Raw genomic sequence first — 26,578 nt, forward strand, 5'->3', positions numbered from 1 at the left:
CTTATTGTATTAGAAATAAGTACTTCTTCCTGTGTCACCCCGGTATAGACCTCTGACATTCACTCAGCCTCTTAATAGCCCACACAAGCAGATTGACTAGGACCTGAGTCAGATGGAACAGGGGGAGGGACCAAGAACAAACCCAGACACACATCCTGCTGGCCTCAAATGCTGTAGGCCTATTCAAAGGGAAATGTAGAAATAATTTAGAGAGAGGACATTCTTTCTAGTATTCAGATAGGTGAGACAGGGTAGATGGAAAAGGAAAACATCCTTCTTCCTCTGGTAAGTCTTGTAATTGCTCTCTGCGCTGCTGAGACCTCTTTACCAGGATGAGAGCAGGTGAGACTGCTGGTAAAGGATGACCCCCATGACTCTGTCTGCAGGATTAAATAAAGCTGAGCTAGGGCGGGCTGGCCCATACCGTTCAGCTATTAGAAAGTTGTTGCTCTGGGTCAGCCAGTGTTTTCCCACAAAATGTGGTACATTTTAGAGTTTGATGCAGGCCAAGTAGTTTCCCAGAAAAGCATATTTTTGGGAAGAAGCACTGTTTCTGCAGGGACACTCAGCACACTGTGCCCATTGGTTTCAGGGAACAAGAATGGTCCCTGGCTGGTTCTGATCACTGGTACTGATGTAGTTATTGGTAGAAGGGCAGGTTGAGGAATGGCATCCTTGCAAGCTGACCGCCCACACAGCAAAACTGTTTGGGAGATAAATCACTGCAGGCACCATTCTCTCCGTCTGTCCAAAAAGGTGGAATGTGGGGATGATGGGGAAGTCCTGTGGTTTTCTCATTTATCGTGTTATGTCTTTACACCTTGTCTTAAGAAACCTACAGGCATCTGGGCAGCATGCAGACCAGATTTCTCTGACGGAGTTGCAGACAACTGTGGATTTTAAAATTTTTTTTTAAAAAAACACAGCCAAATGCAAAACCCCAACAAAACAAAAAACAAGGAGAAAAAGGTGTGATATTTACTTGTGGCAGGTGAGATATTTTACATAGCTGTCTAAACCTGTATCTTCATTATACAAAATTTTAATAGCCTTTGCTTATGTATCCAGCTGTGGTATGCTTTACTTTAGGCCCCATCCCCTGCATTATCTGCAGTCTTCCCCAGGGTGATATTTCCAACTCATGTTTTCCTCTGCTAGTCAAAGGCAATCACATCTGTCTATCCGTCTGTGGCGTGTGAATTGAGTAACAGGAGGAGGCTGCAGGTTTTCAGCTCTAAAAGTGAGAAAGGCAAATCCTTTTTTGAATGTAAACAGTACCTTAACCAAAAGAATGAGTGTTTGGCTCAAATTAATTAAAACAATACATGTTTCATTACTCTGCAATCTGTCTAGCATTTCTCCCGCTGATGTCACATGTCATTTACCTATGCACAGCTTTAGCTTTGGACTTAATGCTAAGGTCTGTTCAATTTATTACCAAATGCCTTTCAGGATGGTTGCCAAAATTATTCTCCTCCCTATCCAAAACTGACCTGGAGACTCTAATTCATTCACTACAGCATCTAGCCTTTACTGTAATTCCTTGGTTTGCTGGGCTTGGAGCCAAATCAATTGGCAGACTGCAGCTTAGTCAGGATTCAGCAACAGGGCTTCTGACCTAAACCACGCCAACTCCATATTCTCCCTGTGCTGCTGACTCTATATTTGAAAAGCATGTTATACATTTACTGATTTACTGTAACAGTTTCCTTTACACTGTAATTTTATGGGTGGAATTTTTCCTTTACCCTTCATGTCAACTGTCGCACTCTTACAGAATTTTTCTGTGCTAAATTGCCATATATTCTACTCTGACACTTCCAGTAATTTAGTGCAAAGCCCTTTTCATCCTGTGTTCTAAACTGGTGGAATTTGGAGTAAAATTCTGCATGAAATCCAATTATTTTATCTTCCAGCCAAGACTTTTGTTTTTATTCTAACTTTTTTTTTTGGTTTGCATTTTGTTTCTTTTTTTCTATTATAAATTATATATATTATAATATATAGTATAAAGTATTATGCATGGCAGCTTATCATGTAATAAGCAAAGGAGAAAATGAGTACCTCTTAACTCCTGAACCCAGAGATAAATTTCAGCCTTCACTCAATCATGTATTTAAAATAGACTGCTTGATAAATGTAATGCAGGGTAAAAGTGTTCTCTCTACCTCTTAATCTGCAGATGAGGCTACACTTTGGTTCTCATTTATTTCTTTTTTTCTTTGGTAGTACAATTTTCAAATATCCTGTATCGAATATTTTCTTGCCCTAGAGACAGTCTAGTTTTCCATTTAATACAATCGTCTATGCAACGTCTGCAGGCTTTTTTTAAGGTATTTTCACTGTTTTTCCTAGTTTTTCTGGTCGCTTTTACATTTATACTTGATAGCAGTACTTTTTCCAGGTAGCATTCTTTATGGCAGCAGAAACTGAGGCTTAAACTCTCTATTAATATACTTACTGTAAGCTGGCACCTCTAATAAAGTGTGTTGTAGTTGCATTACATTTGCTAAACACTGGCACTTGGATATCACTCCAGGGTCAGTTGTTTGGGTCTTTCTAGTTATTTATAACACAGCAGAAAAACAATTAGATAATAATCCTTTGTCCGAAGCATGCCACGTAAATTAGCAGACACAGAATAAGTCATTAGGAAAGATGCAATAACTTACATCCTGTAAGTTATATTGATGGGAAAAACATGACATGTTATGGACACTTCCAGAAAATGTGTTTTTTTAAATTCTAAATTGGTAAGGAAACAGCTTTGCATATGGTCAATGAAAATTTGATATAGCATAGAACTCACTAACAGATGTTTGACAATGAATATTTCATGTTACTTAATAATTCTACTTACCAGTCACAGTTGACACTACAGTGCATTCTGGAGTTCAAGGTGCCCTGGAGAGATAGATATGACCTGTTATATAGTTTTGGAAATTTCTTCCTGGAGATCAGAAAATAATCTGAAAACCACAGTCAGCAGTGAGACTCAGATTATGGAGATATCAGCCCAAAATCTGGGGCCTCTCTTTGGCCCAGTTTTACCCAGACACAGACAAAAAATTAGTTAACTGGGGAGTCTCTCGGCTAACATAAACTTTTCATAGCTTCTCCTTAGGGGTGAATCTACCATCCCCATATGGGCTGAGTGCTGCTGGATCACTTACCCATACAAATTTGATCCTGATCAGGAGTGGGTACAGCATGTCTTGTCTTCCAATTTCCCAGGGCACAAGCCCTATGCCAGCTTTAGGCTTCCAAGGTGTCTGTGGCAAAATAAATGAGTCTTGGTGCAACAAGAACAAATGTGGCAGAGCAGGTTTGCATTGAATTGCCATCTCACAGCACATGAATGCAGGATTTTGGTGCAGTACAAAAAGATGTGAAAGCACTTCCCTGTACTGTCAAACCACAGCCTTGGCTGCTGTATAGCTCTAATGTAATTCTTGGAGACCTTTTATGTAGGAATTTGCAAAGCTTCATAGCCTTGATCACTGTGAATATTGACATTGCTGTACATACATTGACACTTTCTTTGAATAGAGCGCTGGTGTGTTGGCCCTTGATACATACTAATTTAGTATTCTCCTCTGCATTTCTCTTTTTATTATACCATGCTGCTTGTTTTATAAAAATTCTTTAAATGCCTTGATTTTTAGCATGTTGCACTCATACTATCCTACCTCTTGTCACTTTTTTAATTCCAAAAGGTTAGGTAAGTGAAGAAGATCATTTTAATATTCACTTTGTGTCTGCAGTTATAGAAGAAGTTATGGCATCTTCCTAGTTTGTGTTTCCATTGAGGAAAGTTTCTGAAATTATCAGATAATGACTTTTGATAAAACTTAGCACCTGTTCACATAATGGAAATTAAACACTTTAAAGTTCAAATGTTTTACAAAATTCAGATGATCTTATTAATACTTATTAGTGGAAAATGGCAAATCAGCTCCTCCTTGTATCATTGTGAATCTTTTCTACTTGAATTTCCACTTGCAAACTGAAAACAGATTGTTAATTAAGCAAAATTTTCTGAGCACCTGGGTCATCAACAGAATGACAGTAATTAAATTCTAGTCTCAATTTCTATACACATAATAATAGAGTGCTTCACCATTTTCATTCTTTTCAAATTAATTGAAAAAATATACACAGCATTATTTCCTTGATACACCCAGTCTTCAGTCTAAGCAAGTTCTAATGAGCAGAAATTATCACATCTACCTTTAAAAGTTTAATGGATTACAAATGGATAAAATCATCACAGTAGGTCTGAAGCACTTTCTTTATTGTAAACTGCCTATATGTATTAGTTTTAAAAGAAAATGAGCTACAATTATTTTCTATTACTTTAGAAGGTAATTAATCATCCCTGAGGAAAAACTTCCATTCAAAATGTTGTACTCTTCTGGAATCTGAAAGCAGCCTTCAAAAGTGTTAGAAAACCAGAGAATAGAAGAAACACGCCCAAATGAGAGAGATTAACGTTCCGCTCTAGAGGTGAAAGATACCACTTTAGTAGGTGAGCTCACCATTTCAGGAAGGATAGATTGCTATATATAATAAGATTCTCTACATCTCTGACTTTAGGGAAGAATGACAGAAGCTCTAGATGAGCAAGATAAGGGACTAGGGCAGAGGGTGTTACAGTACTCCCACCACCACTTTTCAGTGAGAGGAGCAAGTCTGCAAGCTGCAACTTAATAAAGAAAAGACATTGTTTCCACCCAGGAATCTAAAGAGATAGATAGCAAAGAACTTTGTCAAAGAGTTGAAGCATTTTTCGGTTCAACTTCAAAGGCTGGCACAGCTGCTCATTCAGGAGCACAGAAAAGGTTGTAGAAATTCTGGGTTTATTGGTGTTTTCTTCAGTTACTTGTGCTGGGATCAAAGTGATTTACATCTTGGCCAAATCATCTTCAGGCAGGTCACTATTGTGGAAGGAAAATTTTGTTTGTAACTGAAGTGAAGAAAAAGACTGTTGAGAAAAAAGTTTTCTCAATTGAGTTGAATAAATAGATAAAAACTTGAGGATCTTAATTCTCCTAGGTAACTGATCTAAATATTGACATTTGGCTTCAGAATAAATTCATTAGAGTTGAATGAGGGAAGCCCATTTCACATCTGTTCTTCGTCTTATATGAAAGAAGTGTCTGTTCTTGTAAGTAACCATACATGGACCATGGGGACAGCACTGATGTACCACAGGTGAGCCCTTTGGTATTGAATGGAGGAGAAGCAGCAGCTGCAGCCACAGAGCGCAGGGTTGTGGTATGGGCCAGCCCTTCCCGCCTGCTGACAAGTTCCCACTATCAGATGGTCACCCTTTGGGGCAGAGCCTGCCAGCCTTCCATGCTCCTGCTCGTGTGGCCTGCTTGTCTGTACACCGCTGCCGCGGGGGAACACGTGTCAGGTGGATGTCTCAAGGGTAATTTCTGTGGTCACACACCTATTGCCACACGTGCACAGGCGTGTGCCAGCACAGGGAGTGGCAGCAGACATCTCGGGGAAGCAGCTGCATGCCTGGTTCTTGGTGCATAGTTAAGAGTTGTGTAGACTAAAGTTATGGAGACAGACTTGAAGGGAGACATCTCCAACATTGATACAATGTAAGTACAAAAGACACGTCATTGGATGGATATTGATGATGTTGTTTCAGTAATGACATCATCCATAGACTCCTAGTGTCTTTGCTTTGCTTCTCTATAGTGATCACAACATAAATTGCTTGTCTTGTTTGACTTCCTTGTTCACCAAAGTTGAGCAGATTGTCGCCGTTTTCAACGCTTCTACCAGACAAAAAGCTTGGGACCATTTCTCGAAAGCCCAGCGAAAGAACATAGACATTTGGCGAAAGCATTCTGAGGTTGGTGATTTTATTTTTACTTTCTATCCATCATCTCACAGCTGGATTGACACAGAACGAGTGTGATTGTAGCTGGACATAGTGTATTTAGCAATATTTACAGCTACCATTTTAGCTGTTAATCAACTGGCCATTTACAGTCTCGTCTACAGTATGAATTGCTCCCATTGCTCTCATTATGGTAATAGTCATTAATGTGAAGACAGGGAGCAATGTGTTTTTTATTTTTCATGCAAAATTTGGGAAATCATTGGAGGATTTTATTTACTACCTAAAATAATGAACTGAAGTAGTGAAATTAGGAACAATATTTTCAAATAAGGAATTTAGGAGTCATCATGATCTGTTTTTAAAAGAAGAATTCTGTGGCAAAGATTTTTTTTTTCTCTGTGCCATCTTATGGTCATCATAAGATGACTTGGAATGAAAATAAAATTAAAAAAAGCTTTCCTAAGTAATGACTTAAGAATATTAAGTCCCTAACTGTGACCTATTCCTTCCCATTTGTTCTATACTTATCTTCAAAAAAGTAGATACATTGCTTGTGTTAATTCTAATTATGCTTACAAAGAAACCAGTAGAAATGTAATCATACAACCGCACAGAGTTAGCAATGTGGGACCATGCATGTGTGACTGTCATAAGCATGAGCAGAGAAAATGGGATTCTAACTCCCCTTGCTGTGACTGGCAGCAAAGGAAGTGCCAGACCTCATCCTGTGTTTTGGTCATCCAGCTTTCAATTTTAATTCAGTATATACGCTATGAGCCTGTATTTTAAAAAGTAAGTACCGCTGTCTTTGTTTTTTCTTCCTTCTTCCTTCCTTCTTCCTTTTTTTTTTTTTTTTAATTTTAATATGAGCAATTTACATACACTTGGTTTACTGTCATGTGGTACAGTGTGTTGATTGTTACTATCACAGTCCTCTAAATGATTTTTCTCTGTCTCAGAATAAAAACTTTAGAAGGTAAGGTGCACTTATTTAATTATTTTGTAGTACACTTGTAAAATAAGTGTTGTACACTTAGTTTGAGAAACACTGAAGTGCTGTGATATAAATCATTTGGATAACATTTTAAGTGTCCATTAACTAATGCTAAATTACAGTTGAATACCAATGGCACTAAATGTAACATCCACATGAATACCAAATGAATACTTTATTATCAGTGCTATTATGGTGAATACAAAATTACTTCAATAATGGGACACTTAAAATAAAATGTTAGCATAATTTATTGGTACAAACTGTATTTTGCATTTTGTTCACAAATATTTCATATACATAGTGGATAATGCCTTTGTTTAATTGAAAGTTGGGAAATTGGGGATTGATATTCGTCTTACCTTTTAGCAAAATATGAAAATATGATTTCCTAGTAGATTATTTTAATTATATTAAGATCATCCCTTCTTAAACTAACTTTCTGTTAGGGGATGTGGTGTGTCATTCATTTGCTGGTTTCTAAATATTTAATAAACTGAAATGTGTAAGAGTTGGACTTTCCGGAATGTTAATTCTCTACTAATTTTTTTCAAAAATTACTGCCTTTTGTTTTTCTAAGTAGACGACAACTAAGACAATTCAAAATGATGCAAAGTATCTAGCTAAACCAATATATTTTGGAAATGCCTAGTTTTCAGGTCTGAAATGTGATGGAAATAAACCAAATGGTATATTTGATTTAAATTGTATCTTCTAACCATGATATTATCTGCTGATTTTTTTAATTACTTGATCACCTTCCAGGTTTTTTCTTAATTTAGAAAAGCTTTGCCAGAAACCCAACGCAAAGAAAAGACTCACACACGTAGACATTCTCCATAGAAAATTATTGACTTTGTTGATAAGGTAGACACTGATGCATCAAGGACATTTGTCTACTAATGAGGGAGAAAATATAAGTGGATACCTGCTCATGTATCCAGTATTCTTCCCCAGGAAAATATGCAGGAAATTCTTCCCCAGGAAATTTGCTTTTTCCAATAAAGAATTCAGAAATGGCTTGCCAATTTCTTCCAGAGACAATTCTGATTTCATTAGACACTGGTTGACAATTTAGCCTTCTAATAACTTTTTTTTTTTTTTAATTATTCTCCTGTAAAACACCCACTAATTAGGTTCCTTGCCTTTGCTGGGATTAATGAGTACATTTTTCAGAATATTTGAGATCTGCTGATGAACCAAGGGTGCAGCTCAAGAGAAACGCCTTCCCTTTTTTTCACGCAGCCCCTCTCTGACAGATTATTGTTAATTGCACAGAGCTGTTGTCGGACTCCTCAATGCTGTCTCCTCCTTCCACACGACTCTCCCTTGTTTCAAAGATTTCAAACCACCTCTTTGGGAATTAAGCTCTTTGTTGGCAGAAAAATTAGCTGTCTGCGGGTGGACAAAGCCTACACTAATCACAGTGCAGCATCCCCATGTTACACCTGACAGGATTATTAGGACAAAATAGAGTCCTCTCAATCTTCTCAGTGCTGCCATTTAAAAGGCGGCCGCTACACCCGCGCCAGCTTTTCTGCCCAGAACAAAGACCGTCTAGACTCCTACAAAGCCCACATGCCTGCTGATCTTTTTCCTGGCGACATGTGCAGGGGCTGCCTGCCTGCCCTTGCAGCAGTCACCCGGAGACCGAGCTGTCCCTGCTGCCACTCATTTTGGATCAAGATGCAAAGAATTTCAGGCCAGCGTTATGGGACTGGGTCTTTTAAATCCAAGGCAATCTGGGCATGGGACAGAGGGTGAGATCCCTTTGACCAGCATTAGGCACTTATATTGTGCCTAATAGGCACAAATATACAGCTCTTCATCTGCACTGTCTGCTCTCAGTTCCCTTTGCAATCAGCAGAGAGAACGAGGCACTTTTAGGGTGCCTTTTACTTCATACAACCTAGTGTGTTTTACATTTGGCCAAATGAATCGTACCCCACGTGGCAGAGGGAAGCAAGAATTAGCTATCCCTTAAGCAGGCTGACAATCTCTTTATCAGTCTGCTTTATACACCAGTTTTAAGTTTTATTCCTGCTGTTAAAATATTCTCCTATGTTTATCAGACCTAAAGATCACTTAACGGGGACAGTCACTTTTTCTCTTGTTTTCCTTGAGTGCTACCTTTGGCAAACTCGGTTCTTTCACAGGAAGAATTCCCTGTGCTTCTGTTTTTATAAATATTCATACACAAATAAATATGATTACAATTATAAAGTATGCATAATTAAAATCAGATCAGTATTAAAACCTGATATTAAATAATGTATAATGACTTTATGGAAGTTAATACTGACAAAAGGTGATTTTGGATTTTAGGAGCTACGAAATGCTCACAGTGAACAGCTCATGGGAATCCGTCGGGAAGAGGAGATGGAAATGTCTGATGATGACAGTGGTGATAATCCCAGTAAAAAGCTGAGAGTAGATGATTCAGGTAAATATATGCAAGTGTTGTTTTATTAAAAGTAAACGAAAACTTACATATGAGATGTGGCATGTTAATACCAGATTATATAAGACAGTATCTTATTTTAAATCCTCATAAATTAGTTATTTGAATGATGCAAGCTGTCTCTAGGAGATGTCTGTCACCTGCTATGTTCTATAATGATGAAAATTCTCGAGTTGTGCCCTTGGCTGGAATCATTATGTTTCCTTACTGCACTCTCTGCAGCTTTGCATGACAGCATTTCATTCCATGATAGAAGCAATGTTTTATTATGCAACCAGTTCAAGTTATGCTTTGGTTGGTATCCTTTAAGATGTACCTTTCTTTGCAACAAAGACATAATAATCTCTAAGCTCTATAAGAAATAGAATTTTAATTGTGGGCCTTTTTTGATTGCATACTGCCTTTTAAGGGCACCTATTTCACAGTATAGTATTGCTTTCTGCATGAACTAGACAGCCATTAGATGGCTATCAGGAGTCCAAGAACAAGGGTGCATGTAATGTGAGTAAGAAAAGCAGATTTTTCAGCCTCCTGTAAGTACTCTGCTATCCAGGATGGACACCAAGAGGTGGCTCAGAAGCTGCCAGAGTTACTAACTGGTAACAAGGTCTGGATGTATGCTTTGCTCTATTGCTTGGAATTGGCTAATAATTTGTGAGTTGCTAGCAAGGGTTTGCTTGTTTAGACACTCATATAAAGAGTGAAATTTTCAGGAGCTGAAGCCAAAGCATGACTAGAAACTGCCAGGCAGCAGTGAACTTCCAGAAAAATAAAGAAGGGAGGAATAATATGGAAACTGAGAGTCTCCACCAGAGTAATCCTGATCTAGACAATTTCATACAGGTGCCATAGTAAGAAAGGAAAGAATTTAATCCATTCAATGATTTCAAGCCTTTGTATGCCAGTTGAAAGGTGTAAATTCAAACTTACAGAGATAAGAACTCTTTGGCATCTTCTGTGACAAGATACTGTGTGAGGTTGAAGGTCCCCAGAAGTAAAGACCAAAGGAGGGAGTGTCATTCTAGCAAAGGTATTTTTACTGTGACATTTCTCTTGAGGGGAGATTTAGTATTTTTCTTGGAAGAAGAATGCAACAATAAAACTCCTAAATGACAGCCTTAATTTTTGCTAGGCTAATTTTGTGGATTTGCATTTTCTAGATGCCATTAGCAGAGTGCTTGAAGCTGAGACAATGGGTTGTTGCAGACCAGGAACTGCTAGAAATTAGCAATTTTTATGACTATCTAATCATTTTACATTGACTGTGTCCACTCTCATGGAGAAAAGTCATTAGAACTAACAACAGGAAGGTAGAGCCAGAAATACATAGTCTGCATGCCAGAAGAGGAGGAGGAATGTTTTGAACTGTAACACTTACCAATTCAGCCAGGTTTAACATATGCAAGCTTAGGGCAGAGCTGCACTGGTCATTCATTTCATAATACCACAGATAAGAAAGCATGTTTGGTTTTCATGCATGAAAGAAGACATTACTGTCTAAAGTTTTGATACCTGAGACTTCTACAGCGTTCTATCCCAGACAATTTCAGGTTATTTGTACTGTTGCAATGTGGGCACTTGAGCAAACCCAGTATTGTGTTGCATTCTAAATCAAAATTTAGCAATGTGAATCCACCTGAGTATGTGTCCATCATTGTTTGTTGTACCATTCATCATCCTCTTAAACTCAGTGGAGTTGATTCATCCTGATGCATATATAGTCATCCAGTTCTCAAATTAATGTTAAGGATTTCTTCTTTCAACACTACGCTCTCAGTTAAAGCAAGTGCATTTGGTTCTTCTGACAGTGAAAATAGAGGGAACTTAGAATTAAGCCGAAAGAGCTCTTGGGTATAAAACATTGGTAAATGAAAATAAACTGAATAAGGGCTCTTTTTATTATTACTCTTATGTACAGAAATGTGATTCTTCTTTCCTTCTTCTGGCATTTTTTAAAATTACTATTTGTGTTAGCTGCCTTCTCTCTCCTTTTTTTTTTTTTTTTTCTTTCTTTTTTTTTTTTTTCTTTTTCTTTTTCTTTTTCATTTTCCCCCCTCTCTTTCTAAGTACATCATTCCAGAACCACCATTATCTCTCTGGAGTGACTATTTGTATTCACAGTAACCTCTGTTGTATGAAGATGTCTTTTAAAGAGTCTTTTGTCACAAAGAAACCATCTTGCACAGTAAGAAAACACTGTTACTTTCCTTATTTTCAACCCCTTTTCTTAAAAAATTTGTCTAAGTCCTTAACCTTGGGAAGAGCAAGACTTGAATAGCTTGAAAATATTGTGCCTCTTCAGTTCAAGGACAGTGTGCACACATAAAGTCCCAAAAGTCTAAATACAAAAGTCACTGAAGCAATGAGACATGATGAATTGATTTGGATGGTTCCAGTGCTCTGGACTGCGTGCTCTGCCATTCCAACAATTTTCTTGAAGACGTTATTTTTCAGCCTGCCCTTTTTGACAGTGTGAGCAAGACTTATGGGAAGTTGCGACCCCAAAGCTATAATAAGCGACAGAGATTCCCTAAGGGTTCAACACCTGCGTCAGGTCTTTCTTCCAATGGTTCACCTGGTTAAGTCACTGTTAGTACAGGAAGGCTTAATTAATTCAACAATTTAGAATGGGTTCTAAGACCTCATTCTGTCTAAGTAAAGCGTTGTTTCAAGAGTCTCCCAGCATAATTTCTTCTTTCCTGGAAGAAAACCCACTGAGTGCATCACATCTTCTCACAGCTAGATAGTTAGAATGAAAACTTTCCTCTAGGATATCTGAAGATATACCTATTAATCACCCTGAGAAAAAGAGGATGGATTCCAGCCCCAGCATTTGAAAACATACTGCGACACATCTAAACTCTGAGACTGTGAAGAAGTACTTCAGTGCTTGAATACTTGTCTGGAATCATTGGACTTAGGGTTTCAAGAGTGTTGTGGTTTGACCTAGCTGGCAACTAAGTATGACTCAGCTGCTTGCTCACTCCCCTAGCCCAGTGTAATGGGGAGGAGAATGAGAAAAAAAAGCAGTAAGTTGTGGATTGACATAAAGACAGCTTAATAATTGAACAAAATATAATGATGATATAATAATAACAACAGTAGTAATAGTAATGACAATCAAAAGGAGAGAGAGATGGAAATAAAATCTAAGAGAGAGAAGTAATGCACAATTGCTCACCACCCTATGAGTTATGCCCACCTTGTCCCCCAGCATTGATTTACCCCTCCTGGCCAACTCCCCTCAGTTGATACACGGAGCATACTCACAGCTGAGGTATGGACACCCCCTCTGGCTAATTTGGGTTACCTGTCCCAGCCATGCTCACTCCAGGCATCTTGCATATGTCCTCACTCGCAGAGCTTGGAGAATTGGCAAGTCCTTGGTTTAGAGAAAGCACTATTTAGCAGCAACTAAAGTATTAGTGTGTTATCAACAATCTTCTCATACTAAATCCAAAACATAGCACTGTGCCAGCTGCTAGGAGGCAAATTATCGCAGCTGCAAGAGGAATGTTACAGGTAGCTGACACCCTAGTACACAATAACATCTGGGGATGGTACTAAGAATAGTTTGCATTTTTCTTCAAGTCACACTACATATTAAGTCATGAAAGAGATCAAATCATGGTTCATGTTAGAAACCGACCTTTGTCTGGGAAAATTTGGTCTTGTGACAATCAGAAGTCCATTGGGACTTGTTGCAAAGTGTGTCCCTCCATTCTAGACTCAAATCCTCTTCTTTCATCCACAAATTGTGCGTCTGCTACCTATTCATGGACTTGCTTTATTGATATCAGTGACTCAGTGGCAGAGCTGGAATGAGAACTGGCATCTCCAATCTCCTATACCTGTCTTCCATCCCCTAGTCAACATTGCAGACCTGGGCCACTGCCTCCTGCACACAGGCCTGCTAATCCAGGTGTTTTACAGGTCATTCTCCTCAGGCTTGGTCAGTGCCCTACTCTATTCTGCAAGCTGAAACCTTCAAGAAAGAGGAAAGCTTCACTACTTGTTTGTTATGTTGGAGATCATCTCAAACTCCTGCAAGGACAGCCTGAAGAACCCCCTAGGGTATCCAATAAATTGGTTCAACTGTCACTTGTGCGTTTTTTATAGGAAATCCTCCAAGTTTCACAGACTAGAAGTTATTTGCATTCCAAGGAAGGCTGGAAAAAGGCTGACCTGAGACTGAGTGAATCTCACTTGTGGGACCAGTAATTACTCCCCTGCCCCGCCGCACCCCCCCGCCCCGCCCCCCCCCCCAAAAAAAAAAAAAAAAAATCTGCTTTTAAACAGTGATTTTTCTGCAATGTGGATTTTGGAGTTTGAAAGAGACAAGAGGATTGCTGAAGTAAAGAAGATTGCTAAGAAAAAAATAATAATGATGATTGGCAACTCAGTTAATATATTTGAAACTCAAGAAGCAGTGACTGGAGCATTAGCTCAAGGGAGAAAAGAGATTCAGTGCTGGAATCTAGAGGATATACAAAAATCTTCAGAATCATCAGAATTTATGGATGCTTCCTCTCCCACCTGCTGGCATGGGGAGTAAAGGAGCAGATGTAAAAGCCTCAGAAGTGATTTTAATAATTATTAAAGGTGTTTTTTGTAAAGAAGAGCTGAAGTTTGGTTTATGCCTACCTGTTACTTTACTGTAAGGGGAGGTGAGTTAATCTTTTGCTTTTTCAGTGCACAGCAAAGTGCTGTTAATTCTAGCAACTCCAACTTTTGTGGGAGACTGGAGCTGGTGCTGCAGAAAAGAACTAAATGCATTGTGCTTGGAGAGGGGTGCAGGAAAAATAGTTGTGGGATTAAGGTGTTTGACTGGGATCCCAGAGCTGTAGACCAAATCCCAGCTCTGCTACATTTCCCCTTCCTGGACTAATCAATGAACTTGTATTATCCCAGTTCTCTAGTTTCAAATTGAGACAATGGTTCTTCCTTTCATTCAGCCACTACCTGTTCTGTCCATATGGATAAGTTTCTTGGTATAGGCTTCCCTCCAGCTCAACAGACATGCAAAACACTACACATTGGACCCCTGGAGCATTTCACCACCATTTTGCTACCTCTGATGAGGTAGGTTAATAACATCTCAGAGGCTGTGTGCAAATAATAAATTGCAAGTTGCATAATGCAAGCCCAATTTGAACATGTACGATTGGTGCTGCTTTGCAAGTTATGGAAGACATCCTCCATGGCAACATTTTGAAATATATGTAAAGTCGGTGCCAAACTTAAACACTGAAGCTGGATCTTTAATGCTGTCCTGAACTGATCTGTCCTGTTAGCAGCATCAGCTATGTCACTTGTGGTAGGAGACAGGTTGAATGGTGGGCAGTCTGTCTCACAGAGGAGTACAATTCCTTGTGAAACTCAGTATTTGAAAATCCCATCCTGGTCCAAACAGCATAAAACAAGCTTTGGGATATTGTTTACCAGTCTGTCTTGAAAGTTGCAAGCCTGGCAAATCTTCAAGGAGAGTCTGAAACAACACCAAACTGATCTGAGTCATGCTTATTCAATCCTCTTTTTGCTTTCTCTAAAGCTTTTATGAATGCCATGATGCACACATGGAACAGAAACTGTGGTTTATAGGTGGATTAAACTGGTAGGAAATCTTTATATTGCTTGTTAAAACTTTGAATAGAAATCACCAAGCCCCAGCTGTGTGGAGCTGAGCTTTGGATTTCCTTTGTTTCGAACTGAACAAGTGTCACAGCAGATCTCATATCAGACCTTCTCTTTCTCCTGATCGCAGAGATCAGATAATTCTCCTTTCCTTTCTTGTAAGACTAACTTTTGGAATTATGGGAGATTTTGTTTCAAAGAAAAGTCTGATTTCTTTTTCTGTCATTACTCTCCATCCATAGCTTTTTGGCATCAGATTTTATTGGTATTTAAGAAACCCATAATTTGCCTATTGTCCTTTTAAACACTTATTGATAAACATAATGTAAAATAGCAAAATGTATTTACTTCAGAAATTAATGGACTAGCATTGCTTTTTATTCCTTAAATAAAGTGGTACCATTTCAAAGCCATAAGCTGCTGGTATCATAAGCAGCCCTGAAGTGATAAACAAATAAATCCTGTCAACAGGCACCACCAAACTGGTTTTAGAAGCATTCTCAAAGAAAAGAAGGTATTTAAAATGTGGCGCTCTGAATTGTCACTGTAGTGACACAATCTCCTCTCTGGTCAGAGAAGACAGCTGAACAACCCTTTTGAGCTCTGTGAGCAGAGCAACTTCCCTTCGACTGCAAATGCTCTGGGCACAGCAGACAATCAGCTTTGCTCCCTGGAAGCATCAGGGGTGATCACTAGAAAGCAGTACAAGATGATTACTTCCTCTGTGCTGGGAAAAGTCTGCTCTAGTGTCTTTCAGAGCGTGCCAGTTCAGAGCTGTTATCATCAGGCAGGCTCCAATTGTGTGCCATAAAATGCATTCCATTTCTCCTACAGCTTTTACAAAAATGGGCTGAAGTTTGGGATGCACGTAGGCAGGGGTCTAATTTTATGCCCCTGGTTTTAAGTCCATTTGCCTCTAATAATGTGTCTTGTGCAGCCGAATTTAGCAGAAAAGTCTTGATGAATCAGGGCTGAATGTAGTTCCCTGGGAAGTAAAGACAGCCTTGTCCTGTTCCAGGTCCTGGGCCAATTCCTCTAGGTCATGTACAACACATAGGCTGAGGGGTGGAGTTATCTGCTGGTCCTGTGGGTGCAACAGTGAAGGGGTTAATCTAAATTCCAAATTTTGGAGGAAACAGGCACTTCAAAAGCATTTTCTTAATATGGGGTGTATGAGAATGTCCTGTTTACTATGAAACAAGTCTGTTGTGCTTTGATGCTTTTCCACTGCCAGAAATACTATTATCTAGATTACAATTTATCAAGTTTTCTGGGTATTTCATACTGATAAGGTTTTATGCAGGATCATTACATATGAGAATAGATTTAATCCTGTTTTTAGTAAGCTTTAAGGACACTGAGGGATTATTTATGTAATAAGATGCAAAGTTGCTATGGAAAACGCTATAGCAACCTAACATCTTCACAAAACCAAGCAGCCACTTGTGACAACAGTCTAAATTTACATTTATTTTAGTGTTATTTTATTGACATTCTAAGTGTCTCCTTTTGACAGCATGTTAAAATATGTTTTGCATTCATGCTGGAACAAAATTAACAGCATGTTGTTGGAATGAAGATGATGCTTATAATTCTTGGAGATAATTTTAGCATATTTCATTTCGTGTAAATAACATTAAAATAATAGCAAAAAGAAGCTCAGGTGCATCCCATCTATTTGTAACTGAGAAAACAATGTACATTGAAAGCAATATTTTACAAGTCAGTGAAAACTAAACTGCTTTATTTGCTTCATATTGGAATGAAAATATTTGTAAGAAAAAAATGATTTTATTATTAGAATTTATTTCAAATCCTATATCTTTTATTATAACTTTCCCGATTCAGGATACAGGCTATAATTTTTCATTAGGTTTCATAAAACAGGGAATCATTTCTAACATGTAAACTTACAGTTTGATTGGGGATTGCCCTATTTAAATGGGACTTTTCTAAAACATAGGATAAAAATACACATTGCCCCTTAGGAGGTTAAATAAAAAGGGAAAGAATAAACAAACACAAAATGATGAAACAGTCTGAACTCTGTCCTCTGCTCATTGCAGTTAATAATGAAACTCACATTGAATTCAATGGGAGCAGAAGCAAGCTCTGTATATTGATTTTCTCCATCCCCCTCCATTAAGAGTCCTGAAGTGTGGCTGTAACATTGTTGAAGTGGGATGTTGGCAGCAAAATCAATAAAAGACAATATTAGAACATATGCTGTTTGCAGCTTCCTCACAATGTGATATAGTTTGCATTAGCATTCTTCTCCAAATTACATTTCATGCTTTCTATAAAGTGACCTTCCTTACACTGCCCTCTCCAATATAAAACTTCAGTGCTTTTTCTTTCATATTTAGCCTTCAAGAGAATGAGCCCTATTTATAACAGTGAAGGTGGTTGATTCTGAACAGAGCACAAAGAACAGATTCCTTCAAGAGTGGCTTTAGCCTAAATGTTATTTCTGACCTCCAATGAAAGATCATTTCTACTAGTGTTTAAACTGAGGTCTAGATCTGACATTTTCTTAATCATGCTGTCCTTTGTGCCCTCTTTTTTTTTTAGAAGCCCTTCTCACCCTGGAACATCAGAGAAACTAGCAGATATTGCTTAAGGTGAAGATTTAGGTGCCTTCTTACCTGCTGTTTCCAAGAATCATCAGCCTTTGCCAACATGTCAGAGGAGACAGTGATCAGAAAGCAGAGTCTTTTTTCATGTCAGTACGAGCTTCTAAGCTCGTAATTGCAGGTTTTGTGAAGTGTTCTTATGTCATGAGACATGCAAGGAAGGGTGGCTGATGCTTCCAAATCGTTGAAAGCTTCCTTTTCAAAGCATGAATCTTCTACTTTCTCGTGTGTCCAGCTGACTGATAGTCTGTGATGTGGATTCATGCCAGGAGACAAAAACACACCCAGCAGAGTTCCTGTTTGAAGCTGTAAGGCTACAGATATCCACAAAATACTGCTAGTTACTGATGCTGTTTTACTTTGGTGAATGAATCTTAGATTCAGAGGAGTTTCATGACATCCTGCTCTTGTTTTGGATAAAGGCCATATCAGGAAAATAAGCTTCTTACCAATGACAAATACCCATATTATAGCATTTTCATGACAAGTATATTGTGGGATTTGATTCATAAATTTGAAAGCCAAGTAGATTCAAAGCTGCTTGGAGGTGAGTGATCTTCTTTCAGTCTTATTTGTATTTAGATTCACGGCAAAGAGAAGAGAAAACAAAGAACTAGGATGTGAAACAACAGAACTACATACGGCACCATTTTATTCCAGTGGGCAAAATAGTTTGCAACCTTATGTTTATTCATCCAGCCCCCCAAATATTTGATGCACTGCAAGTTTTGTTGGGTGCAAGAATTGCGCAAGCATGTCTTTACAGCACTTAGATCCAGTGATTGCTGGGCTGCTTCTACAACAGCCAAGTGCCCACCTCTCATGTCAACCAGGTACCCCTCTGGAGGTACTTGGGTGGTTGCTAGTTCCTGATACCACTTCCTTCATTGCTTCTTCGTCATGTGTCAGATACGGACTATCTTCCTTCTTAAATTTGTCTGGAGACTAGTGAGCATTTTCAACAGCCAAGGAGGAACATGATAAAAAGCAATAACTCTCCGTATGTTGTTCTGAGATAGTCATCTGTCTCGTATAATGTTTTTTTGGAAGATTTCGAGATACCTGTTCTGTAAAACCTTGATCCTACATGCTACTCCCTGCTGGTCAGAGTGTTATATACTCACATTCTGCTCAACACCCACAGATAAAATGTCCTAAGTCGTGGCTTACTCAGAAAATCTGTTACAAGGACTATTTCACACTTATCTCTTCAAAGCTACACACTCTGCAAATTTCAATAAAACTTCTGTTTCTGAAAGGCCTGGAAGTACCTAACTAATCTCTGTAGAACACTGTTATCTACAAGTTTGCAACACATTTTATTTTTCATAAGCTGAGAAAATACCTGCTAAACATGTTAAATTGTGGAAAAGCACAGAGGCCTCCATTTGCATTTCCTGAATATCCTGGAAGCAGAAGAAGGGGAGAAAAGGTTTGGGCTTGCAGATACAGCTTTTCTGAACACCCTTCCAATCACATAAAGGATAAATTGCTCAAGGAATTGCCTCTGAATGCAAGGGTCAAAAATTACAAGCTTCATGTCATCATTTGCTTATGCCTTCTAAGGCATAAAGGGGTAAAAATATGTTCTCATTTAAATCCATTTTTATCTAAGGCAAAAGCAACTGAGAAAGTATTTCAGTATTATACATGATTTTAAAAGAAAAATTAACTCAGCCTCTAATCCACTACAAGGTCAGAGAGATAGCTGGATAAATGCTCTCCTGCAATTTAAGGTGCAATAGAATTTTCTTTTTCGAATGCGGTTTATCCTTATATTTATAGAAAGCAATTTACATTTATGAACAAATTTTGCCTATTATAAATCACCACAGTCATTTAAACCACTCAGATCAGCTCTTCCCTAATGAATGTGACAAATTGAGGGATTCACATGCACACTGTCAAGTTTGTTTCAAAGTAGCAATGACATTTTCTTCATAAATCCTACAGATTATGTTTTTCAAGTTCTCACAGTGGTGCTGAGCCTGAATGCAATTCCTAGTTTGAATTCCAGCAGCAGTGATGCAGTCATATGTCTGTAAATGCCAGTGCTAAGTCTGAGTAAAGATTTAAGAGGCACTTCAACTCCTAAGAAGCAACCATTAGTGACCCACCTACATGGAGGTTTACCTGTATACAATAATCCTTGGATGTCCTAAGTGATGTATGTATCCCATGTACATGCACGCACACAATACCTTTGTGCAATATATATAAGATTACGTAACATATATGAGACTCTCAGCACTCATCAGCATCTCTTCTGCTATGCAGAGTTCAGATGTCTGTACCCTCAGCTGCAGAGCACCAGTAGTACAAGCAGCGTTTTTCATTACTGGTGTGGGAGTCAGTCATCAGTGCCACGGGGTATCGCCCCAGTAACCAGAGCTTTTCTTATTTTCTTCATTCCTTCACCCTCAAGACTAAAATCTCCTCTGCTTATTTTTAGTATTACATGAATACAGTAATTTTTAAGATATTGATTGGAGCAAAAAGCCCCTTGTTTGCTAGAATCATTAAAGAACAGTGTTTTTAAAAGTGTTGTAACAGTCCTTTTTCTCAATTAGGAAAAGAAGTAGAACCTCTAAAAGAGATTTATTATTTGATTTATCACATTTAACTGAGGCAGCAGTTACTGGTAAACACATGGTATCAGAAAAATTCCCCTCATCACAAACCACGTACACTAATAAGTGGCTTTTTGTGAATTTTGAAAATACCTGAAAATTGCTACTATTTTTGATCAAAGTTATACTCCTACATTTTACTATGATGGCTTTCTTCCTAACTAACTCGACTAAAGTCCACCCATCAGAGATGTCTGTGCAGAGCCACATCATCTCTTTCCTGTCTCCCCTTATACATGCAAGTCAGCTGGTATCAGTGTGTCTCATGGCTGGTGATAGAAGAAATGTTACCCAAAATGTAGAGGAAGAAAGGGCCCTTTGCTTTAAAGAGGTGACCTGCAGAAACTGGTCTCAATGGGCCGGGTTAACTAGCAACTGTCAAAATATCATTTAGAAGCTGTGTAAGGTTCCTGTTCTCCAAAGAGATGCTGTCAAGTAAAATAAACCTAAAATGTGTCAGGCCTTGATATTATTGTAACAACGTGGTCTCTTCTAAATTCCAAATATTCGTTTCAGTAACGTGATGTGACATCTTTGTAGGAAAAGTCCAAAACGCTTAATGATGCAATTTACCTGGGACAGATGTGGGTAACTGGGGACTAGAGATTGTACTGTGAGATAAGTATGAGTGAGGGAAGAGGGAAACATCTGGCCGCGTCAGGAAAGTGGGAATTAAAAATGAGCAAATAGATGGACTCATGCATTTAGAGCTGGAGATGAGCTGAACAGAACCAGTGCAAAGGTAAAAGATAGGAGGGTAAAAAAAGAGAGGTAGGAAGATTGGCTTAAAGCGGGAAATTAGTCTTGCATCTTTGCAGCCCTTTGGAGAAAGTTGGGTCACTTTCAAGTGAGTTTTCTGTAGCCCCGAGATGCAGATCAATTATCCCAAACTGATCACTGGGGTCAATGATCACTTGTAAGACTGTAGCAAATAATCTACATCTTCAGTCCTTGGACTGGCTAAAACAGCTAGATTAAGTAGTCTTGTTAGTGTTTTTAATTAAAACTCAGTTTATGAGGGCATGATTAAAAAGGAAGAACTAATGCTGATCCACAGTCCAGAAAGTTCAGATACCACTGTTCCAGAAACTTAAACCAGAGGTTTTCAGTTAATAATCTCTCTTGGCATTCAGATAAAATGTGAGATATCATGGGACTCATGATAACACCACAGGAGTTGGCAGCACTGCTCTCCGGGGCATTCGTAGTTCCCTGCAGAGCCAGCATTTGCCTGCGACTTTTTGTTATTAGTCCCGGCTGGACAGTAATAGGCCCTCCCTTTCCCTGCACCATCTCCAGTATTTGCAAAGGAATGTGCTTCATTACACAAGAAATAATAAGCCTTCATAAATTACTGGTGAGCCACAAGTGTAGTAAACCTAGAAAAGAGTACTGATATTGCTGATGTCTGCTAAGCAGTGAGAAATTTTGTAAACTGAGAAAAATCTCAGTTTACAAAATCTCTTCACAAATGTGAAGAGGTCTGCCCTGAATAGGAATGATAAAATTGTGATTAATACACTCATAGAATCATAGCATGGCTTTTGTTGGAAGGGGCCTTAAATATTATCTAGTTCCAACCTGGCCTTGAACATTGCCAGGGATGGGGCATCCACAGCTTCTCTGAGCAACCTGTGCCAGTGCCTCAATACCATCACAGTAAGGAATTTCTTCCTAATATCTAATCTGGACCTGCCCTCAGTTTGAAGCTATTCTTCCTTGTTCCCTCACTACATGCCCTTGGAAATAGTAATATTCCAGCTTTCTCAGAGGCTCCCTTCACTTTCTTTTTCTCTTTCTTTCTTTCTTTCTTTCTCTTTCTTTCTTTCTTTCTTTCTTTCTTTCTTTCTTTCTTTCTTCTTTCTTTCTTTCTTTCTTTCTTTCTTCTTTCTTTCTTTCTTTCTTTCTTTCTTCTTTCTTTCTTTCTTTCTTTCTTTCTTTCTTTCTTTCTTTCTCTCTCTCTCTTTCTCTCTCTCTCTCTCTTTCTCTCTCTCTCTCTCTTTCTCTCTTCCTGTCTTTTTCTTTCTTTTTCTTTCATTTTTTTTTTTTTAGAATCCTTCCATCTACTAATTGTTTGCCACCAAGTTTTATGTGAAAAGGAAGCCTGAAAATAATTCTCATGATTATTCAATTTGAACATCTAGTATCATGAATGTAACTGGTATAATGAGCTTCTCTGCACTGAACATAGGCTGCATGGTAAGGAAAGGACTTTGAAGCAACTGCACCTGAATTAAACAGTTTTCACAAAAGAGTAAATTTCCCTCCCAGTGTGCAGGGTCTAACTCCCACTAACATTAATGACAATAAACCCTTCTCATATAGGATAATTGGTGCCCTCAGAGTTTAAATTTGCAGGTACCAAGACATTCAAATGAAGTGTGCTTAGCATTTGAAAATAATGTGGAAATCTCTTCATTGTTTGGTTGCATTATGTCTGAAAGGGGAAGGAAAAAACTGTTTGCAGCTAGGTTGGCTTGTAATTGCTCCCAATTATTTATTTTTATACCATGAAAATTCTGTTTCTAGAGTTTATTCATGATACTCGCCTGTTTTCAAGCTGCAAGCAAAGTGTGGGTTTTTTAAAAAAAAAACACCTCAAGTAACATAGTCTACTTTTGCAGGCATGAGAGGAGAACTATGGAACAGGTATTTGTTAAAGGATGCATTATAGGAAGAAGGTTGCTTTTAACTGCTAATATCAGATGTATTTCTATGCACTTGTCATTGACGTCTGAGCGCTATGCTGGTTATCAGGTGTTTGGTAAGTGTCCATAAAGAAAAGCAAGTGTCCTCTGAGAGCTCAAGACAATGGATCAAGACTGCTTTAGGTATTGGATGACTCAGGATCCTGATACTGTGAAGTGGGCTCAAGAAGATGCCTCACAGCAACCAAGGTGTACTTGTCAAGTCTTCCTCTTTCAGAAAGCTTCCTGGAGAATAGAGAGGAGGGTCAGCTGTGATACTTGGTGCTGGATGTGTTGGTTATCACCTGTCAAGTTGCTCAGTGTGTCTCTTCACATTAGAAGCCGTACAGGTTGCCATCTGCAATGAGGGCTGTGCCTTCCTTCCCACCACCTTGCACAACTCCTCCAAACCTGACCTTCCCACACATCCCAAAGTGTGGGGCTACTGAATGACACACACACCCTGCCATTGAGTGATGGGACCCTCAGACTCCAGAACAAAATTAAATTTTCAGTGGGCTGGAGCACTAAGCACAGCCTTAGAGGGTAAAAATGAATGAGGCTCCAGTGGTCCTATCTAGTTATAATCATAGAATTACAGAATGGTTTAGAGTGGAAAGGACCTTAAGGATCCTCTAGTTACAATTTCCTTGCCATGAGCAGGGATGCCACCCACTGTATCTCCTAAGACCATCCAAACTGTAGTTCTTCAAAGACTATCTTCCTTACTAAGGACAAATGCCATTATTGTATAACTTACCCTGTTTTCTACAGCATAAAAACAGAGTTCATGGCCTTCCAGATCCTCCAGAAACATTTTTCCTTGACGATTTTCCCCTACTTGTACTGCTTCACTGTTCACCTATTTGAAAAACAAGCAGGCTAGCGAGAGGCCAGGGATAACTTTTATTGTTTGTATTTATAGTTGTGAACTTTGTGTCCTTATTCTTCTCCATTCACATTTGTTCAGTCCCTCAAGCTGAAAACTCTTTGAAGAAGTAGCTGTGTCCTACAAGATGGCTTTTTTGATGTTGAAAATGCTCCGCAATGGGAGTGATGAAACAAATTATCTTAATATCCATTATTTTGAGATGTTTTGATGCTTTTCCTTTTGCTGTTATCAAAAGGAGCATTATATCATCTAAACCCTCATTTCCAAGTCAGGAAATCAGAATAATGGCATTAGTAGAGCTCAGATGGCAGGAAGGTATGGGAGTAGGCTCTTTCTCTGTTTTCATCTTCCTCAATATATCAATACATCAGCTACAGTTAAAAAACCCTGAAAAATTCTGCTGTTTAGCCTGGACAAACATCACAGTAGTTCTCAGTTTTATGATCTGTTTCTGTACAAATATAGAAGAATCTATAGGAAATACAAACTGTAGAAGAAGTTCTGCTAGGAGGATATATGGAAAATCTTTACTTTGAATTTACAGGCAGGTTTTCTCTTGTTGTTTTTAGTGTTTGTCATTTGTTTTTCAGATACTACTTTCAGATTTCTTCAGGCTCTTGAGATAACCTACTGCTTACGCTTTTCAACTCTGCATGTCCTCAGTTTGCAATTTAGTGGACTGTCATTAACAGTAACTGTAATGCTATTAGGGCATCATCTAATGAGAAGTCCACAGTGCAGGTGTGCATTAGTAGAAATGGTAGAAAATTTTGGATTCTCCCTAATGTCCTCAATAAATAGGTGCATTCAGAGATGTGGGGTGTTAGCTTTATTTCCTGGCCACTGTGACATGATGTGGGTCATAAAAGACTACAATTACCCCTATCACCTGTGAAGACTTACTCTGCTTTGGCGCCTCTGGGTGTTGATATGTATTAGGTTAAATGCAGTCACTGAGTACCAGCTGAAAGTGAAAACTATGTGTCAGTGCTAGTCAGAAAGAACCCACTCTCCTAACCACCCAAGGTAGATGCCCTAGAAAAACAAAGTTAATTGCTTGTTTCTTCTGAGACATCCATCAATGAATATGTCCTTAGATTTCAGCAGAAATTTCAGCCAGTCATTTCTTGTATTAAAGAGGGTGTCTTTTTGATTTGGATCTAGTGTGGATCCACTAAATGGAGCCTATCTTGCGGCTGAGACTGTTGCCAAATTGAATATAGCACTTCTGCCTCAGCACAAAGAAATCACACTAACCTCTTGGAAGTCTTTGAAATATCAGTGCAAAGGTTTTCCCCACGTATATATGTCTAATCTTCCTTCAGCTGCTTCTCTGAGGCTGGCAGGTATCATTTTGCATCCCTCAGTGAAAATACTGTAAAGAGAATATTGAGTTGTTTTCCAGCTGTGTTTGTTTAGGTAGGAATATTTTCTTCTACTTGCCACACAGGCAGCTATTTGGGATTGTTGTCAGTTTTCTTTTGATATAGATTCCTTGTATATAGTTCTTCTGTAAATGCTTTCAGCACTCATTGTCTTCTTATCCGAAGATGCTTTTTAGTGTGCCTCAGAGAGGGATTTTGTAGATGAGTATCTGAAATAACAAATGTAAAATTGCTTGAAATGAGATGAACAATTTTCTTTTTTTCAACTAAGACTACATTCATCAGCTTTGTCAATGAACTCTTAGCAAAAATTTATGCAAAACTTGAAAAAAATTACTTTTTAAAATGCACATTCTCTTTCCCCGAAAATTTTCCTCTATTTTTAATTTAATATTCAATGAAGTGCCTTTCTCTACATCCTATATAATAAATCACATATCATTATATATAATTGTAGTAAATGAAATATAATTTAAAATAAATTATAGGATGTTTTTATAGAATAGATATTTTGCTTGGAATCAAAAGAGACATTGCTATGAATTCAGAGTTATTTTGATCTTGGTGCACTAAAACATAAATATCTTAAAATTATAGTTATGTTAGGTCAACACAAAGAATGTGTCTGATTTTGTTTAAAACAGTTACTCAATGTTGAATGAGCTGGACACCCCGAGGTCTGTCAGATGTCTTCCTTTTGTCTTATTCTCCTTTTCTGTTAGCCATTCTGTCCATATATGTTAGGAACCAACTATTTGTTGCTTTAAATTAAATAGCAAAGTATATAACATAGGTAATGTCATATCATTTATGGCCTCTTATCTATAATTAATTAGTTTAAAAGCTTTAATACTCTGTTACACTCTGTTACTATATGAATTGCATCTTCCTTATTTAAGAACATACTTCTGCCTTGGACCCTGTTGTTATTTGCTCTGCTATGAGTGGTTAGGATGATCACCCAAGTGTACAATAATGTTGATAAGGCACTGTACACCTGAGGGAATCCTGCCTATCAGAAGCGTATCTCTCCTGTATTCTTATTCTCTCACTTAAGATGGTTTGGGATGTTGTCGTTTTGTCTTAAAATAGATTGCAACATCTTCCACACACCGCCTTTGTCTTCTGGTGTGCAGAAAAGAACAGGGCACCCATCTTGGATGGAACTTCTTGGTAGCATTGCAATGTAATTATTGTTATTATACAGGTTTTAATATTATATATTACATATAATTTTAAAGTAATGACATAATAGCATTCGGAAGTGCATCTCTGTTTTTTAAGTAAAAACCTGCATTGCATTCCTGCAAGATAAATGGACATTTACCTTCATTGCTCCTATGTATTGTGACTTGTTCCAGTTAGATTAGTTATTTTTTAAACTCTAATGGTTTCATCA

At 38.3% G+C, this 26,578-nt stretch overlaps 1 protein-coding gene across 11 annotated transcripts in view; it reads left to right on the plus strand.

The window, feature by feature from the left end:
- ENOX1 (ecto-NOX disulfide-thiol exchanger 1) overlaps window positions 1-26,578 on the plus strand; it is a 357,513-nt gene that overhangs the window by 284,947 nt on the left and 45,988 nt on the right. For all 11 annotated transcript variants that reach the window (XM_040055201.2, XM_058419293.1, XM_058419295.1 and 8 more), the window contains 2 exons: window positions 5,766-5,872; window positions 9,183-9,300. In XM_040055201.2, coding sequence (XP_039911135.1) covers window positions 5,766-5,872; window positions 9,183-9,300 — 225 coding nt within the window. The remainder of the gene's footprint in view (window positions 1-5,765; window positions 5,873-9,182; window positions 9,301-26,578) is intronic.

This window comes from Hirundo rustica, chromosome 2 (genome assembly GCF_015227805.2).
Source record: "Hirundo rustica isolate bHirRus1 chromosome 2, bHirRus1.pri.v3, whole genome shotgun sequence".
In the NCBI taxonomy this organism is placed as follows: Eukaryota; Metazoa; Chordata; class Aves; order Passeriformes; family Hirundinidae; genus Hirundo; species Hirundo rustica.